Genomic DNA, 18,312 nt, shown 5'->3' on the forward strand with positions numbered 1-18,312 from the left:
TTTTGTATTTGTATTTGTTTTTAGAGAATGTCGATTTTTTACGTCGTCTTTCGTCTTGTTTTCCTGTTCTTTTTTTTTCACGCACGTGTTGCCTTTTGATGTTGTACAATGCTCTTGTTGATTTGCTCTTGTACAATGGAAAATAATCTTGTACAATGCTCTTGTACAATGCTCTTGTTGTAGAATGCCTGTGTTGATTTTTATTCCTGTATATCACGAGATTCATGATTACATTTGTCCACTGAATTTTTTTCTTATGTATCTCCTACAACAATGCCCTCTGGGCGAATGTATTAAGCTGAATAAATAAATAAATAAATAAATAAAGCTGACTTGACCTAAATGTTCAGAGGGTGACCATTCATCGGAAGACTGTGAAAACTGCACAATGAAATGTCTTAATTGCAGTGGCCCACACGCTGCTTATTTGCGAACCTGCCCGAAATTCAAAGCAGAAAAAGAAATTCTACAAATTAAAGTAACAGAAAACATCACCTTTGCTGAGGCATGCCGAAAGCACAGGCTGCTTTCGGCCGACTCTTATCCAGACGCTGCCCGCCGGGTGCTGCCGCGGCGTTTGGTCAGCACAGCGACCCAGTGCTGCCTTGTTGCTGATGTGTTGCTGTCCCAGCCCCAAGCTGAGCAGCCATCTGCTGCCTCTACGACACCTGTAGAGGCTGCGGGGGCCCCGTCTCTTGCCGGACTGCCTTCGGTAGTCCAGCGGTGTCATGAATCACCCAGTGTGGGGCCCCCAGCGAATGTGGCGATTGTGATCGCCGCTGGGAGCTCTGCCGCTCTCACTGTTTCCTCTCCACCGGCCCTACGGACACCTGAGGGCACGGAGGAGATGGCGACGGGAAGGCCCACAGCAGCGCCTACCCGAGCTCAACCGCCTGCCCCACCCGCGGCGCAGGCAAAGAACACCCGAAAGGTTGGGGCCCAATCCGCTGGGTACCCCCTTGCCTTCAGATGACGACATGGACGTCGAGCCCTTCCGGCTTTCATCGTAGCGGAAGGAACGGGCTACGTCGTCCAGGACAGTAGAGAAGGTGAAGAAACCCCTTCCAAGAGTCGAAGCCCCGAAAGACCTTACATAAATAGTCACACTCCAGTGGCTCTGAAGACTTTTTTATTGAAAGAGAAAACATAGTCCAATGGAACTGCACAGGCCTTCTAAATAATCTTGACGACGTATACGAGATTCTGCATGCAAATCAGCCAAGGGTAATGTGTGTACAAGAAACACATTCAAATTCAAAACACACAAACTTCTTAAATAGTTACATGGTCTTCAGAAAGGACAGGGATGGCTGCGCGCACTCTTCTGGGGTGTGGCCATAATCACCCTGAAATCCTTAGCATTCCACCCTGTCACTTTGAACACTGTCCTTGAGGCTGTGGCAATTCGCAAAATAATATTCAATAGATTGATAACGGTATGCTCCACATACTTTCCACCTGATCATGCACTTTCGAGATCTGACTTCCAGGCGCTGGTCGACCAGATGCCCGAACCATACATTCTCACAGGCGACCTAATGCACAGAATTCTCTTTGGGGCTATTCTCGCATGAATGCCCGAGTTCGCCTGATAGAGAAATTATTTACATCTTCAGGAACATGCATCTTCAACAAAAATAAGCCCAAATACGTTAAACCTTCGAAAAAAAAATTGACAGGTGTAGCCCAAACGTTACAATTATATTTTTGGCTTGTAAAGCTTATACAGTTAGAAACTTTAAATAGATAAAATTGCTAAAAATGTCGAACAAAAAATTTATATAAATTAAAATGCGCCAAAATATGCATGTCGCGCGAACAGTCATAAGTACAAAATGGTTGGTTCGATTCAACCACGACTTGGCAGGAACATAATGAAGACAATAACCTGCGCAACTAACCTCCACGAATATCACATCTTTAAGCTAAGTTGCGTAATCATAAAAAGACTCAAAAATTTGATATCCGGCTTGTATGGGTTTCACACAACTGGCCATCATATAAAAAGTTACCAATAGTTTTCAGTCATTCTGCTTGAATGCATAGCTCTATATATAAATAAACAACACACAAAGTTTCGTGAGAAAATAATTTCTAGAAGCAAAGTTATCACTGTTCGCGTAACTAATGGTTGCAAAAAATCAAGTTTTGAGAAAAATGGCTTTGAAGGTTCAGACCTATTGTACGTATTATAAGAAACAGTCAATGCGCCTAAAATCCGCCAGGCTGATAGCTTGCACCCTCCTTGTAACCGGCACGATCTCCGTTTGGCCGAGCTGAGGTGCACACATTTTTTTTGCCTGTTTCGTGTCTTACAGTTGACTCACATGCAGCCTTCGTCTTAGGGTGACAGTCACTGGTCAGGCACGCCGTCCACGTACTATAACTGTAACTTCAGACTATAAAGTACTATAATGGTCTCCTTGCGAGGCTAGAACTAAATCCGTGAGGTTAAAATGGCATACGAAAAAGCACGGACAACCAGACACGAACGCAAGGCAATACAAATGCGCGCAACGTGAACACGAGTGTGCCACCCATTGCCCCTTAGTGAAAATTTTGAAATAAATCAAATGTACAATATCCCGAAATGTGTCCAAAAGCTTAGAATGTAGCTAAATAAATTGCCATTATGTCACGTATATACGAAGAAACATTTAGGACGACATGGCAGATACTGCGTAATCGGAAACCTTCAGTTTCGGTTTCGGATGCGTCTCGGCGGGGTTGAAAAATGGTCATAACTTTTGAACCGATTAACATAACAGCACAATTTTTTTTTTCTAAATATTCTTCAATAGACAAAGATGTTGAAATTGCAAAATTTAAAAAAAGTCATTTTTTTTTCAAAAAATGCGTTTTTGAAGGTGTCGACCTACCTTAATATAGGACATAACACACACATATCTTGACTTGGCTATTGGTTCCACAGTTACCTTTCCTCTTCTCGAGTGGGGTGTGGGCACTGACCCATGTGGCAGGGACCACTGCCCTACTTCACTTTCATATATAGGTAAATGCCCACGCAGTCCATCTTCCCAGAACAGGTTCAATGAAGCAAGAGCAAACTGGAATACACTTACAGAGACATTTATATTAAACCACACATCCATTGGACACCTACATGTTGAAAAAGCTACCCAACTCCTCACAGCGCACATCCTCGACGCCCCGAAAAGTCCATTCCCCACGCCTCTGGTGCCCCGCGCAACCAGAGGAGTCTGTGGTTGATTGAGTACTGTAGGTGGGCGCTAGAGGCCCAGAACAAGGCATGGGGTATCTTTCGTCGGTACCCCACGTCGGGTAACCTCATTCTGTTCAAACGGACCAAGGCGTTCGGAAAACGTGTGCGCCGTGAGGCAAAACGAGAGACTTTGCACACCTTCTTGACATCCATTATTTTATACACGGGCACACACAAAGTCTGGAGACGAATACGAAAACTCAAAGGACAACAAACACACAGCCCGCCCCGTGTAAGTACTACAGGGGACACAATCTTAGACTAGGCTAACACACTCGTACAACACTTCCAACACGTGTCCAGCTCAGCACATTACACTAACACTTTCATGCAACACAAAACATGTGCAGAAAAAAAGCCCTTACATGACAAAGACAAATCAAAAACTTCTTACAACTCTGAATTCACACTATGAGTTGAGGGCTGCCCTGAGCACGTGCAAGCCTTCAGCTCCAGGCGCAGATAAAATTACATACACCATGATACACCTACACGCCGACACTTTTGAGACACTCCTACACCTATACAACTAAATATGACTTTCGGGGCAGCTTGAAAGGTCTTGGAGGGAGGCCATTGTAGTGGCTTTCCATGGAGAAGGGAAAGACCCTTCCTCCCCCGCTAGCTATCGCCCATTGACCTGACCAGCTGCCTGTTCAAGCTTCTCGAGAAGATGATCAACAGGAGAGTCACGTACTTCTTAGAGTACAATGGTATTCTCGAGAGCTGCCAGGCTGGCTTCATGGCGGGGAGATCCACCAATGATCAGTTGGTTGCTTTGGAGTCCTACATAAAAGATGCCTACGTCCATGGCCAATATTGCATGACAGTATGTTTTGATATTGAAAAGGCATACGATACCGCATGGCGCTGCAGCATTCTTAGAGACCTCAAATCCTTCGGTATATCAGGTAACATGCTGAACACTCTTTCCAATTACCTGTCCGAACGAACATTTCGGGTCAGAGTCGGTTCGACAATTGCAAACATTCACGTGCAGGAAAATGGTGTGCCTCAAAATGACGTTTTGAGCTGCACCTTGTTTAAAGTAAACATCAACTCTCTCCGAAAGGCACTGCCGCCAACCATCTCCTGCTTGATGTATGTAGATGACCTTCAGATATCTTTCAAATTATGTAACATATCCATTTGTGAACGCCAGGTCCAGCTTGGGGTAAACAAACTTTATCGGTGGGCATATGAAAATGGATTTAAACGTAATCATTATAAAAGTACCTGAGTTGTATTTTAAAAAAGGCGGGGCATCCTGCCTGATCCTGACGTCAAACTCAATGGTGATTCAATGTCAGTAAAAAAACAACACAAGCTTTTGCGTGTGGTGTTTGATGAGAAACTCACGTTCATCCCTCTTATAAAACGACTCAAACAAAAATGCCTCAAAACAATGAATATTCTGAAAGCCCTATCTCACCAATCATACGGTGCAGACAAACAACTTCTGCTTCTGCTTCAGCCGCGTTGGTAGGGTCACGGTTGGACTACGAAAGTGTTGTGTATGGGTCAGCCACAAAAACAGCACTTAAAATGCTCGACCCAGTGCTTCACTTGGGGCTTCGCCTGTCTTGTGGGGCATTCCGTACCAGTCCTGTCAACAGTCTTTACGCAGGCTGCGACAAATGGAGCTTAGCGTACCAGTGAACTTATGTTGACCGTCTATATGCCTCCAAATTCTCATCAATGAATAACCATCCCTTTAAACCGGTTTTTAATGATACGTCCACAACTAAACTCTTTTTAAACCGCCCAGCAATTTCGGTTTTCATCTCCCAGACAGTGAGGGACAAGGTGACTATTCATGAGGTCTCCTTTTTAGGCACATTCAAATCATCTCACACTGATCTTGTAGCACCATTGCATCTTCGTCCTGTGCTATGTGACCTGTCTTTGGTACGATAGAATAAGAACAAGACACCAAGAAGAGGGATTTTGCAGTATTTCATGTATCTGCAGGATAAATACAGGGCTGCAGTTTTTCAGTGATGCATATAAAACGTTCTCTGCGGTGTCTTGTGCTGCGCCTGGACCCAATTTTGAAGCATGTAGAACCATGAATGCTAATACAAGTATTTTTACGGCAGAAGCATTTGGCATTTTTCTGGTTGTAAGTCAAAGAGTTGAACATCATATTCCTGAATCCGTCATTATAAAGGTTCGCTGAGCGTCGTCCGTGCATTGTCATCCGGAAAGTCAATGAAAAACCAAGTTATTATTCTTGTCCTCGAATCATTGCTGCTAGCTTATTCGTAAAACCTTGGGGTGACTGTGTGTTGGGTGGCAGGCCCCTCTGGCATTGATGGAAATAAACTGGTGTATGAAATAGCCGCCACTGCTGCACTCCGAAACACAGTAGACGTAACAACAGTACCTTACAGGGACCTCAAGCCACACATCAGACAACAACTCTGTAAAACTTGGCAAGAAGATTGGGGCGAACAGGCAGACAACAAACTACACGTAATAAAATTACACTTGGGACAATACACTACTGACTCACACAACAGGCACATTGAAGTTAGTTACCTTAGCTAGGTTACCGATAGGCCATACGCATGTAACGCACTCGCACCTGCTCACGAGATCGCCAAGACCCCTGTGTAGCAGGTGTTTGAAGGGCCTATCCGTGATACACATCCTCATTGAATGCAAGGCACTCGACATTACACGATGCAAACGCTTCAGAGAACTCTGCTGACAACATATTTCATTACATCCCTCATACCTTTTAGGTGATGATGCCATGTTTTCTGTCCAGCGCACCTTCAAGTTTATTTCAGAAGTTCAATTCTTACAGCTCATCTCCTACCACCCAAAGTTTCACCCCTGGTCCTGTACACCAGCCACCTTATTTATCTTTTAACCACTCTTGGCCTTCATCCTGGCCCCTTACACCAGCTGTGCTCATAGTCTAATTAATTTTATTTGTGTTCCCACTAACCAGTTTTAGTTGTCACCTATTCATCAAACCACTTTTTGGCGCTATTTGCCCTAGCTGGCCTTGCGCCATTAATATCCGAAACATCCTCAAGATTTGCGAAGATTTGCGAACGTCAAGTAGACTGTGGTGCCGGCGAAATACCTTTGAGTCCCGCTGAGCCATTATCGTGAGAGGAAGCAATACTGGCTTGACTAAACCGAAAAAATAAAAGAAAAGGCTGCAGCTTGGCAGAAGCGAAATCTTTCGATGTTAGCACGGGCCGCTGTATGTAATGTGTTTCTCATTTCCAAAGTCAGCTATGTGTTAAGTTTTTTCATGTATGCCCAGAGTGTGCGTACGATTGTTGTACCAGATGTTTGCCGTATTTATTTGTAACTCTAGTTGGGATAGAGTTAGCCGTACTAACTTGTTCCGCTATATGACAGAGAAGGGGCTTGGTCTCACCGATTTGTTTGTTCGGCAATTAGTGCCTCGATTTTTTGTCAGAGACCAAAGTAATAACTTTCTGGAAACAGTTGTACAGGTGAGAATAATGAATTTCATTACGTATTTTATAGTGTGTTTTGTTGGCGTCCCTCCACAAAGGCTTAATGGATATCTTACGGAACTCACAATTGCATTCTAAATGCCACAAAACCGATTTTCATTTGAAGGTCTCTCCGCAACTACAAAAAAAATTGTACGAAGACTTAGTCGATACAATGTTACCGGTACCCCTCTACAGAACCGTGTATTCTCAAGCACCAGGGCAAGACGTTCCAAAGCGGGTTAAGAGAATGCCAGTAAGATCCACTGTTAAGACCTTCTTCAAACTTTATACTAGTACATTGCCGGTAAATTCATAGTTGCAAAAAAAAGCTTTTTTGTTGCCTGGACAATTAACTGTGCTGTTTGTAAAAAACCAAAAACCATTAGATACGTTTTTTCAAATTATTCAGACCAAAGATTCTTTTGGAATTTAGTGCAAAGAACACTTTAAAAGAACCACCGGTAACGCCGCAGGGAATCGGGTATGTGCCCGTCGTAAACCATGGAGGAATCCCTTATGACATGTTCATGCTGTTAGGCCTTCACAGCCTGTGGAAGACTAGGATGGATGTACGCCATGCAGATATAGATGCACCGTCGGTACGCCAGAACTTCATTGAAAGTTTGGTGCAAATGATAGAAATGTACAGTATTCAGAGCCATCCGCCTCAATGGGCGGCGTTGTTAAATGACCTCGCTTCTTTAAAAGATTTTAGTGTGACAATCATAAGCCGGGTTTGGGCTGGCGACTTTTAACCAGTGTATGTACCTTTTGTTTGTGTATGCCTGAACAGGCATTCATAAAAAAATGCCAAAATGGAAAATTCGGATAAACGCCGGCCTAATAACGAGAGGAACCAAGGTTCAATTCCCGCCACGGAAACAGTTTTTTCGTTCTTTCACTTCACCCACTTTCGCATTACAGACCCCATCATTGAGAACATCAAAACTTCCCTTTAAAAATATTTTTAAAGACTGTTCGCCATCTTGCCTGACTAAATTAGAGAAAGAGTGCTCGTAGGAATGATTGCGCATTGTCTGATTCAAAAACATTTATTTGCCCAGGTTTGTTGCTTAGCCTTCGGTCAGAAATCCTTCGTCCCTGGCGGCGGTCGTGGCCACCTGGACGGCCCGGGTCTGGATCCCCGGGTCGGAGCTGAGTAGCGCAGTCTCCTACTGCTCCTTTGAACTTACGTTGAGTGCGGGTTATTCTGCCTTACTGTTTTTCAGATAATTTCTCCAGGGAGGGCAGGATCATACCATGGGATTCACGTCAGCCCAAACACCACACGCCTTGCATTTATCTCCATAGAGCCCTGTATAACATGGGCTGTAAGCCACAGGATTGGGGAAGCAAGTGGTCTGCAGCCTTCTCCACGTCACTGACTGCCATTTGCTCAGTGCCCTGTCTGGGGCTGCGTATTGGGCCCTTTCTAGTCTATAGTGGTTAACTATATCTCTGTAGTACACCAGCCTTTAGCTGCCTGACCATAGTTTCCAGTGCGCGTCTGTGTTAGGAGTTTAGATGTCGGCTCGGTCAACGAAACCTCGAGCCGCGTCATCCACACAGGCACTCCCGGCCAGGCCTCAGTCTGCCGGTGCCCATATGAGTTGTATTTTGCCGCCTCGCTTCATCCTCAAGCCGGATTTTAGAAACTGGAATGCCTCGGTTGAAATCCATCCCCTCACGTAGTTTAGAATGGTGGACTTGGAGTCGCTTACTCTAACTTCGGTCTTGCTGGACGCGACCATTGCCAGGGCAATGGCCACATCCTCGCCAACCTCCAGGCGCGTCGTCCGGACCGAGCCGGAATTGATGCAATCGCCCTCTCGATTCACTATGGCTAAGGCCATAGCGTCGCGGCTGGTATATTCGGCGGCGTCGATGTCCATACAAGGATGCGTGCAATACTCATCCGCTAACTCTCATGACTTTCTCATCTCGCATGACCCCCCGTGTCCGCCAGAGAGCAGGCTTATCAGCCCTGCTATTCGAAATTTATATCAATGACCCGCCCTCCAGTACAAAAACCAGACTTCTGCTTTCTGCAGATCGGTGCGTCATTTAGCACGACCTTTCATAACAGTAGTGATTTCATGGACCTTCAGGAGGGGATAGAAACTATCGTTTCATGGCGAAAGAAAAGGCTCGTGCCTCTTAATCTTAATGAGTACCAATCTATGTTCTTTACCCGTACCCGCAGCATCACAAACCACTTCTACCATATACACTCGACTGAAACACCTTGAAAATACTGCTATAAATATCTAGGCGTTCATTTAACATCGTTATTATCACGGGTTACTCGTGTAAAAACAATATGCGCACGCGCCTCCCGCATGGTTAGTTTTCCCCGTTGCATTCGACCTAAATTGGAATTCGCTTCATCTATCTGGCACCTCTCACAAGCTTATCTGACCTACGAATTAGGATCCATCTATAACCACGCTGCACGTTTTATCATGTCAAACTACTCACGTAAACCCAGCATCACCGAACTAAAACGAACATTGACCTCCCAAACTCGAATCACGTCGTATCATCTCACATATCTGCATGCTTCACTTTTTCTACTATCATCTAATAGCAACACTCCCTCGACTAGAACCACCGCCTTTGATCTCTCCACGCCACAACCACAGCAGTCCAATCGCCCGCATTCGTTGTCGACCATCTGTGATGAAAGATTTTCTTTCGAAACGCAATAAGGCTGTGGATTCGTCTTACCCACAATATTGCTTCGGCTGCAGAGCGCAAGGCCTTCCGCGAAAAACTAAAAATTTATTTTACCTAGCCTGCTTTTTTTAAACACTTGTTACCTGAATCCCGTCAGTAGTAATTGTGATTGTTGCTGATTATATTATGATATTGTTATTGTAATTATGTTATAATATATTATATTTTTATATTATACTTTTATTATACTTTTAATTATCCGTGATTTTTGTTATTCTACCGCTCGGTTCTTTCTGAGCGTTTTTCCTTCCTTCATTCTGTACACCATTTTTTCCTTCTTTCCCTTCTTTTTTCTGATTAAGAGCTTCGCAAGCATTGTTTGCCTCTGCCTTATGCAATGTCTCCGGGCCTTTAGGGCTTCAATAAAATGAAATGAAAAGAAATGCCGCTATAATCACGCGTCCACGCTTTGGCAGTTTTCGCTACGCAAAGCCGAACAAAAGAAACATGATAACTTAAGGTTCAGTATCTTGCATGGCAAATTTCTGTGTTTTTCGCGCTAATGCTACATCAGCGGCGTCATGTCTGTACCCGAGTGCAAACTCACTCAACCTCGCAACCAATTCCACAGCAATATAAAGAGGGACTTACGTCTCCACTGGAGCACAGGTCCCATGTACTGATGCACTGAAAATAAAACAGACACCAAAGCACCGCCTGTTAGTAAAGTTCGCTTTACACCTGATATGCATTACTTAAAAGAAGTGTCCTTAACGGATATCCAAAAATCAATAAATTGTGTTGTAAAAAAAAAAAGAACATATCAGGTGTTTTTTTTTAATGATCCAATCCACCTTGAGCGAATTTGAGAAAAAAATGAAAGTTTGTTAGCGGACTTTAGTGCAACGCTGTCGTAGCTATTCTACGATATGTTTTACATATCCGCAAGGAGAAGTTTATGGCCTCAATTAATCAAGAATTATGCGGTGAAGTTGAGCAATATTGCGATGAAAGCTTAGATTTGGATCGTACTGAAATAAAACACTAAAGTTGATGCGGCATTTTTATAAAAACTTTATTTAAATTGGCTTTTTAGAATGGTGAAATGGAATTTTGGCGGAAAAGGCATTAAACCAGGGTGCCGAACCGGAACTGAACCGAGCCGGAAACCGGAACCGAACCGGTACTTTGCCGGAACTAAGCCCATACCCGAGCCGTTATTTTTTTACCACGCTCAACCGGAACCGGAGCTGAACCAACAATAGAAATAACGGTTACCAGTTCACGAAGAAACGGTTCGCCCATCCGCTGTTTATATTGCGCAATACACGCCATTCGGGGCTTTTTTTCTTTAGGACTCCATAACGAATGGACTCCATAACGCATTTTCTCACGCCCTTTCATTTTCATATCAGTTACAAGTCTATCAACGCTCTCTTCGTCTTTACAAAATGAGGAAAAATATGTGCACCGATGTTCTAATGGTACGCTACTGCTCGCAGTGCGAGCAGAGTGCAAGGCTGGGCACACTAAGTGTTGCACTCTCGGCAGCCTGCACTCAATATGAAACATCGACTTTGCCCTTCCCCCGGTGCGATTGTATAGCGACTATCGGGCCGCAGGATTGCTGAACTTCGCAACTGCACAGGCCAACATCCGAAATGTGCATGTTTATAGCACTTCTGAATTTGCCTAAGCAAGGTCGCCCACCTGGAAAGTGCAAATAGTTGACAAGTGCGATCCTGAAAAGCTGCTGGGTACCTTAGCCTTTGGATGCTGACCACAAGGATGTGGGTTAAATCAACGCACCCGGCTGCCGTTTTTCTGACGAAGGCAAAAAACGAACACTTCCATGTGTCGACATTTCCATACAAGTAAAGGAACCCCAGGTGGTTTAAATTGCTCTGCCCGCGGGCGATTTAAGGTGTGCCTTTTAGCACAGGAGAGGCGCCGAGACATCAAACGCGTCAATATAATGTGACAAGTGTGTTTTCACGGGAAAACAAAACAGATGAGGGCCACCACGTGGTTCTAAATTATTCCGCGCCGAGATCCGACATAACAATTTCTCTTCTTTTTTGATGCGTTCACGCATCGGATATTGAAAACAGCAAAGGCACAATTTGCTCTGGAAGTCCCTTTCTTCGTCAAACCTTTCCGTATTCAAACGGTCATCACGGCTAAGGCAGCGAGTGCCGTGCTTCCTGGTATAATAGTCAGTTTTATAGACTGTAGTCTTTCTAGGGCTGCTAAAACGTAGAAATTTTGGTCTGTAGGACCCTGTGTGCGTTCCCTAATTTAGCCGTCCGGATTCAGCCATCAGGATAAATTTAAAACTCTTGAGTGAGACTAATATCTAGGCGAAACCATTTCCAGACTATTAAACCTGGAACAACGCTTCATACTTGTCAGCATTGTTCAGAAAAACGCTAACATTATGGATATTTGAGGAAAAACAATAATACATAACTGATACACAATTGATGCTTGTTCTTTCAATACAAAAGATGTCAATGTCATTTTTGAGAAACGAAACAAGATACATTGTACTAAAACAATAGTTTAACTACAAAATACAAAAAGGTTCTCCGCTAAAGCCTTAGGCTTGTGGATCGCAACAGTAACAAAAAGGCCCCGAAAGATGGCACGGAAGAAGTGGGAACGCGAAAAATTTGAATTGAATTCAGCAAGCCGTCGTTGTCCTAATCACGGGAGTACCGATACAGGAGGGGAACAGCGTGAAAAGTAGGTGGGAAGTAGAGGGAAAGCAGTTTGTAGGAGGAGGGCCAGAAGACTATGGACTTTCGATGAAATTTGTGGCCAAGAAGCAGATACGCGGGAAATATTTAGGACGCGTAGACCTGATAGTATTTTACTGCGAACCAGTATGCCTCCAACCAGCCACGGACATTTTTGTGTCCGCGTCAGCAGAAAAGCGTGCATTTCTGTTTTTGCATACTTGTTTTTTTCTACACGTTAGTTAATGCATGCGTTTCTGCATACTTGTGTTACTTTGAATGCTGGGCAGTGTTACTTTTTATGCTACTTTTCATGTCGTCATTTGTTAATTTTTGTCTGTTATTTGTTTCCCTGTTCCTTGTTATTCTTTATAGCTTTCACTTTGTTGGCACATTTTGGGCGTGTAAAATGAGTTTTTACCCCCTACTGTCTGTATTTGTTTCCCTGTTCCTTGTTATTCTTTATACCTTTCACTTTGGTGGCGCATTTCGTGTGTGAAAATGCGTTTTACCCCCCTAGTGTAATGCGCTCTGGGCGAATTGTAGGTATTTGAATAAATAAATTAATTAATTAATAAACAAAAATAACTCTCAATTTACTGTAAATAAACCTGTCCAGTTTATCTCCTCTACGGAAGCCTACCGGAAAATACACATTGACGAGGGAGATCGGAGAACTCCCAGGGAGAGCCAGGTCTACTGCGAGTGCTTTGACACTGGGTGACATCAGTTCCAAAACGGTAAATTCTCCCTGACAAAGTTTTAAAAAACTAAGGTTAGTAAACCTCCCCTCTACTATTGCGGGCTGACCAAAAGAATCCAAAATTTCTCAAAGCAAAACATTTGTCAGTAGTACGCCATGATTCTTAAAGGAGGACAAAATCAAGACTATAATTTGCAACTACACAGTTGAGGTCAACAAAAGAAGAATTAACGGAGCGGCAGTTTCACTCAACAACCTTCAGGGATGCTATACTGACTCGTGTATTGTTGCCTCAAGAATGGCCCACAGTTTATCACTGCAATGAGTTGCAGTCGTTGGGGGCACCTTTGTGCTTGCTTGTTGGCAACCTGCAGCCTTAAATTCATCTATAGGGGAGATGCGCCTCCTCAGTTTTGTGGGGAGAATCTTAGTTATGGAAACGTGATTCACGTCCATGACGTCGTAGTCGTCGATGTCGACAGCCGGGGCAGCTTTTCCAACCTTGTCATTACTAACCACCTGAACTTCCTTCGGAGCCACCGACTCGTCGCTATCCCAGTCTGAATCTGATACTGCTGCTCTCCTGGAGGAGCAGCCTGCAATAGCCTTGGTACCTTGTGTTTCAGAATGAGCTACAAGCTGCGTTTCAGAGGTAGAACATTTTGCCTGGTGGTCAATAGCAACAATTCGGAGTGAGCATCCTAACTTTGTCGCTAAAAGGCTTGTGGTATGAGGCAGCGTGACAGCAGTCTCAGTGAGCTGGGCGACCACTTACTGCATTTTCTGCGTGACGGACTTCCGGACTACTGGAGATAGAATGGCTTGGAATGCGACATCAGCAGCGGCAAGTGTTTTGTGAATTGGGTGCGACTTCTAAACAGAGCCACAGCCTCAAACCTAAAGCAGTGGCTTTCTTTCATTACCTGTACGAGGCAACATTCATGAGACCTAGCCGAGCAGTTGTAATATTTTGCTTCGTGGTCTCCCTCAATGAGACAGCAGAGTTCGGTATCTGATAGGCAGGATTCAGCATCATGTCTGTCTGCACACTTTTCGCACCTCAGATTTGGCTTTCATCCTCAAAATGCGTGGCCAAGTCTCCAATACTTCCGGCACTGCTGCGGCCTAGGCTCGAAAGGGTCTACGCTAGGCATCAGCAGCCATGGCCTCACCTCAGAGGAAGATTTTAGTCCTTCAAAATTCATGGTAATGCACGCGGTAGGGATTCGTCTGCCACTCTCCGCTCTGCTACACAGGTGGACTGCCATCACACCTGCCATTTTCAACTCCTCTAGGACTTCGTGAGGGGGCTGTGTTGGATTAACGACCCGAGAAATACCCTTCACACAAGCAAGGTGTGGCGGAATGAAGGCAATAATGGGAACCGAGGCAAAAGATGTGCACCGCTACAGGCCCGCGACAGAATCTTAGACTTTGGACCGACACAACAGGCCTGCCCTGCCATATTGCCTTACTTCTGAGATCGCCATGCAGCGCTGGCTCACTGGTATTAGCTTCTCTTGATGGAGCTTAGAATTTCTTGCTCAGATCATCCCATCATCTGCGGGGAGAAGTGATACCGCGACATGCTTTCCCTTCCATACCGCTTGAATGCTTCTGAAGTTTGTGTTGTTGTGGTGGTGGTTTGCGTTACAGAAAAAGGAAAGGAAATGTACTGGAGATATTTTGAGCTCGGCAGGGAGCTCACCTTCATGCAACCCGTTCACGGGAAGGGAAGTAGAGGGGAATGATAGGATAACGTAGAGAGAGAGAGAGAGAGAAAGGTATAAAGAGTGCGGTCAGTCCTAGAAAGCTGCCAGTCCGGGTACATTAGTCCGTCACTGCACTCCGGGCTACAGCCGCTACGTGAGGCCGGTCGTCTCCAGGTAATGGAGCAAATGGGCGAAGACTTCCCGTTGGGTTGCTGCAGGCCCCTTCGGAAGCAGAAGGTCCTCCATGCCGGCGCTGGGAAAGCCTCAACGCTGGAGCGCTCGGGGGAGCTCTTCTCTCAGCCCCGCGTGGTGAGGGCAGCAGCAGAGTAGGTGCTGCAGCGTCTCTGGTTCCGGACAGCCCACACATCTAGGGGAGTCATTGCGCTTGTGTCGGTGCAGGCGCTCCGCCACATTGCAGCAGTCGAGCCGCATGCGAAGAAGCCGGCAGCGGAAGTCCCTGCTGATGCGTGCGGGCAACGGTTGTGACGCCAGGCCACTCATGACCCCAAAGTCGGGGTGTACTATCTGAACCGTGCGGGCAAGGGTGGTGCGGGCCTCGTCGAAAACGGTGACGTCTTGGGAAACTGGGTGGGCTGCCCTCCTGCGGGGCCTCCCTGGCTCGGGCGTCGGCGTCCTCGTTGCCCCGGATGCCACTGTGGCCCTGCAGCAAGTGGAGCCGCAGTTCACAGCCTCGGGAGGCCACAGTGCGCAGCTTGACTGCAAGGGAGCACTGCGGGTAGCCGCTGCTGTTGGTGGGCTGGTCGGCAGCGTGCAGCCGTAGAAGGGGAGACCTGGAGATTGATTTGATTGTGGGATCTGAGCCACCGCGGCGGGTCAGTCTTGGAGTCCGTGAGGATGGCCGCCCCGGGGTGGTTCTGGGGTGCCCTCTCGAGGAGGAGGTCGGCGGCCAGGGGCAGCGCTGCCACCTCCGCCCGTCTGGAGGAAGTGGGGAAGGGCAGGCGGCAGCTCCGGCTGGCTCCCAGCTCAAGAACTACGCACGCAGCCACCGCCTTGCCCGTGCTGTGCTTGACGGAGCCGTCCGTGAACAGATGCAGGTAGCTGCTCAGCCCGTCCCACAGCAGGGCGGCCGCCTAATGGCCGATGGCCTGGGGTGGTGTGGTCCACTTGTTGCGGACCCCGCGGAGGGTCGTGGTGATATGCAGGGCCTTCCCGGTGTCTAGTCGTGGCGGCTCTAGGCAGGGTCGGTTCGGCATCTCTATACCCTCCTCGAAGATAGTGAGCAGCGCTCCCAAGTGCGAGTTGGGCTGGCTACGGAACCTCTGCAGGAGCGCAGCCCTGTCGCGTGCGGTCAGTAGGCGCTGAATGCTCCGCAGCCCCGTCTGCAAGGCCTGAATCTCGATGGGGCAGGTGCCCGCCTCGGTGTACGTGCCCGCCACCGGGGACGTGGAGGGGAGGCCCAGGCCGAGGCGGATGGCGCAGCGCTGGTCCATCTCTAGCTCCTGCCAGCGTCGAGGTCCCAGGTAGGCGAGTGGAAGCGTGTACAGCGCAGCTGCGGAGGCCATGCCGTGAAACACGCGCTGCGCCACTTTGTTGTGAGCAGCCATTGGCTCGAGCCAGAAGCTGCCGCACCCCTTGGAGCACCCGTGCGCTGCGTGCCCGGAGGGCCTTGACAGCTGGCAGCCATGTGAGGCGGCAGTCAATGAGCAGCCCCAGGTGCTCCATGGTCAGCCGCCAGGGAAGAGGCTGTCCGTTGAGTTTGATGGGCGGTGTTGCCCGTCCAGCCCTGCATCCTCCCGGGTGCAGCATAAGGGTCTGCGTTTTCGCCTCGAGAGCTGTAGTCCACGGCTATCGATAAAGACTGCAACTGCTCCCATAGCCCGTTGGAGGCACGCCTTGAATGTGTGGCAGTCTTTGGTGGGGCCATGGGTTCAGGTCAGCGTGGTCAGCGTACACTGCCACCTCCACTGGATGTCGCAAGTCTGGAGGAATGCAGTCGCGGAGAGGAGCCAGCACCAAATTGAAAAGAAACGGGCTCAGCACGCTCCCCTGGGACACTCCGGTGCGGACGTCTCAGGGACTGCTGGTCACTCGGCCCACCTTCACCCGCATTGTGCGGTCACGAAGGAATGCCCGGTTGTAGCCTCCTATGCGCCCCAAAACGTCCATGCCGTCCAGGGCTTCAAGGATGGCCGTGAGGGCGACCATGTAGAATGCCGACGGCATGTGCAGCAGGAGCAGGAAGGCCACCTACTTTTTATGGCGGGCCTGTTCCAGCATAGAGATGACGGCCCTCAGGGAGTCAGCTGTGCAGAGGGGCCGCCTGAAGCCGCTTTGCTCCACCCAGAAGACGCCACTGTGGTCCGCGATACACTCAAGACGGGCCAGGACTGCACTCTCTGTGACCTTCCCAGAAACCGGCGTCAGGGACACGGTTCGCTAGGACTCTGGCTCCGTCGGGGAATGGCCGTCCTTCAGAATTGTCGAGATGAGCCCCACGAGCCAGGGTGGCGGGAGGACACCAGTCTGCCAGAACCGATTGAACAGTCGCAGAAGCGGCTCAAGCTGAGTCACGTCCAGGTTCCACAGCATCAGGTACGTCCCATCGTCCATACCAGGAGCGCACCGCCGCTTAAAGCAGCAATTCAGGGCGGCTTGCAGCTCGTTGAGCATGATGTCCATGGAACAGAGGGACACCACTCTCTGGTCATGTGGGGTGACTGGCGCTGCGTCCGGTAAGCCCGCAAGAACGGGAGGCGGAGTTTGAGCGGCGCTGGCAAACTGGTCGGCGAACAGCTCCGCCAGGGCGCCTTTGGTGATGCCCACGGATACGGCGACCGCTGCTTGCACGCAAGCTGGCGGACCAAGACGCCATGCTGGTCCCCGTGAAACCTAGGGCCATAGCTAAAATCAACCCCACCACTACAAGTTTGCAACAATTTCGCCCAAAGTTAATTACTTCAGCCACGGCCAAGAACACCCACTCACGGTACAGATGTGCAGTCGTAGCAGCCTCCGAATATTCACCAAGTAATCGCAGTAGGATGAGAGGCCGACACTTCAAAAGCTTGTTTCCCATCTCTCAGTTGTATTTTATTCAATTCTTCTTCCATTCACTTTGTTGTCGGCGTCTGGCGACAGTCTTCCGTCGATCTCCTAATTGTCGTTTGAATTCATGACAGACCAGATGCGAAGAGCAAAAATAAACTTCTGAAATACGCACAACACAGTCCAAACAGTACAACTAAAAACAAACTCCCATTGAGAAAATGTGTTTGGCTCATTTGGTTCCGTGAAACAGAAGGATCTGGATAATTTTCGATATGAACTAAAATCTGCGCACGTGTTTTCACGGAGTTACCGCAGCTCTTTTCTTGAAAGGGAAAGCTGCCGAGTTTTTCTTGTCACTGCCGTTTTATCAGACTTAGATTAGGTTTGTGGATCTGGCTCATTCCCAACAAAACGCCTCATATGATCGGAGCTCCCACTTCTTCTAGGGTTTAGTTTCCAAACCTGAACGCTTTACTACAGGTATATACTCGCCGAAAGACACTTCGAATGAGTGCCCCGGACCCTCTTCCTCGAAGCCTCCGGCATACTTTTTACCCGTCCTGCAATTGTATTCAGTATAATAAATGACCCCAATCACTTTTTGTACAAATGTGCTTGAAAATGTGACTTTAACTTACGCCTCATGCAACTAATTATTTGTTACGGGGGGCTTTCAATGCAACCTTGATCTGTTGTCTTCTCGCCTTGCATTCTGTGGTAATTTGTTCGGATTTAACTGTGCGGG

The 18,312-nt window shown here is 47.4% G+C and overlaps 1 protein-coding gene across 2 annotated transcripts in view; it reads right to left on the reverse strand.

Moving 5' to 3' along the window:
• LOC144139040 (uncharacterized) overlaps positions 1-18,312 on the reverse strand; it is a 97,949-nt gene that overhangs the window by 63,868 nt on the left and 15,769 nt on the right. For both annotated transcript variants that reach the window (XM_077671529.1, XM_077671530.1), the window contains exon 4: positions 10,057-10,092. In XM_077671529.1, coding sequence (XP_077527655.1) covers positions 10,057-10,092 — 36 coding nt within the window. The remainder of the gene's footprint in view (positions 1-10,056; positions 10,093-18,312) is intronic.

This window comes from Haemaphysalis longicornis, unplaced genomic scaffold (assembly GCF_048455015.1).
Source record: "Haemaphysalis longicornis isolate Haplotype H1 unplaced genomic scaffold, Haemaphysalis longicornis Haplotype H1 scaffold_5, whole genome shotgun sequence".
Lineage (NCBI taxonomy): Eukaryota > Metazoa > Arthropoda > Arachnida > Ixodida > Ixodidae > Haemaphysalis > Haemaphysalis longicornis.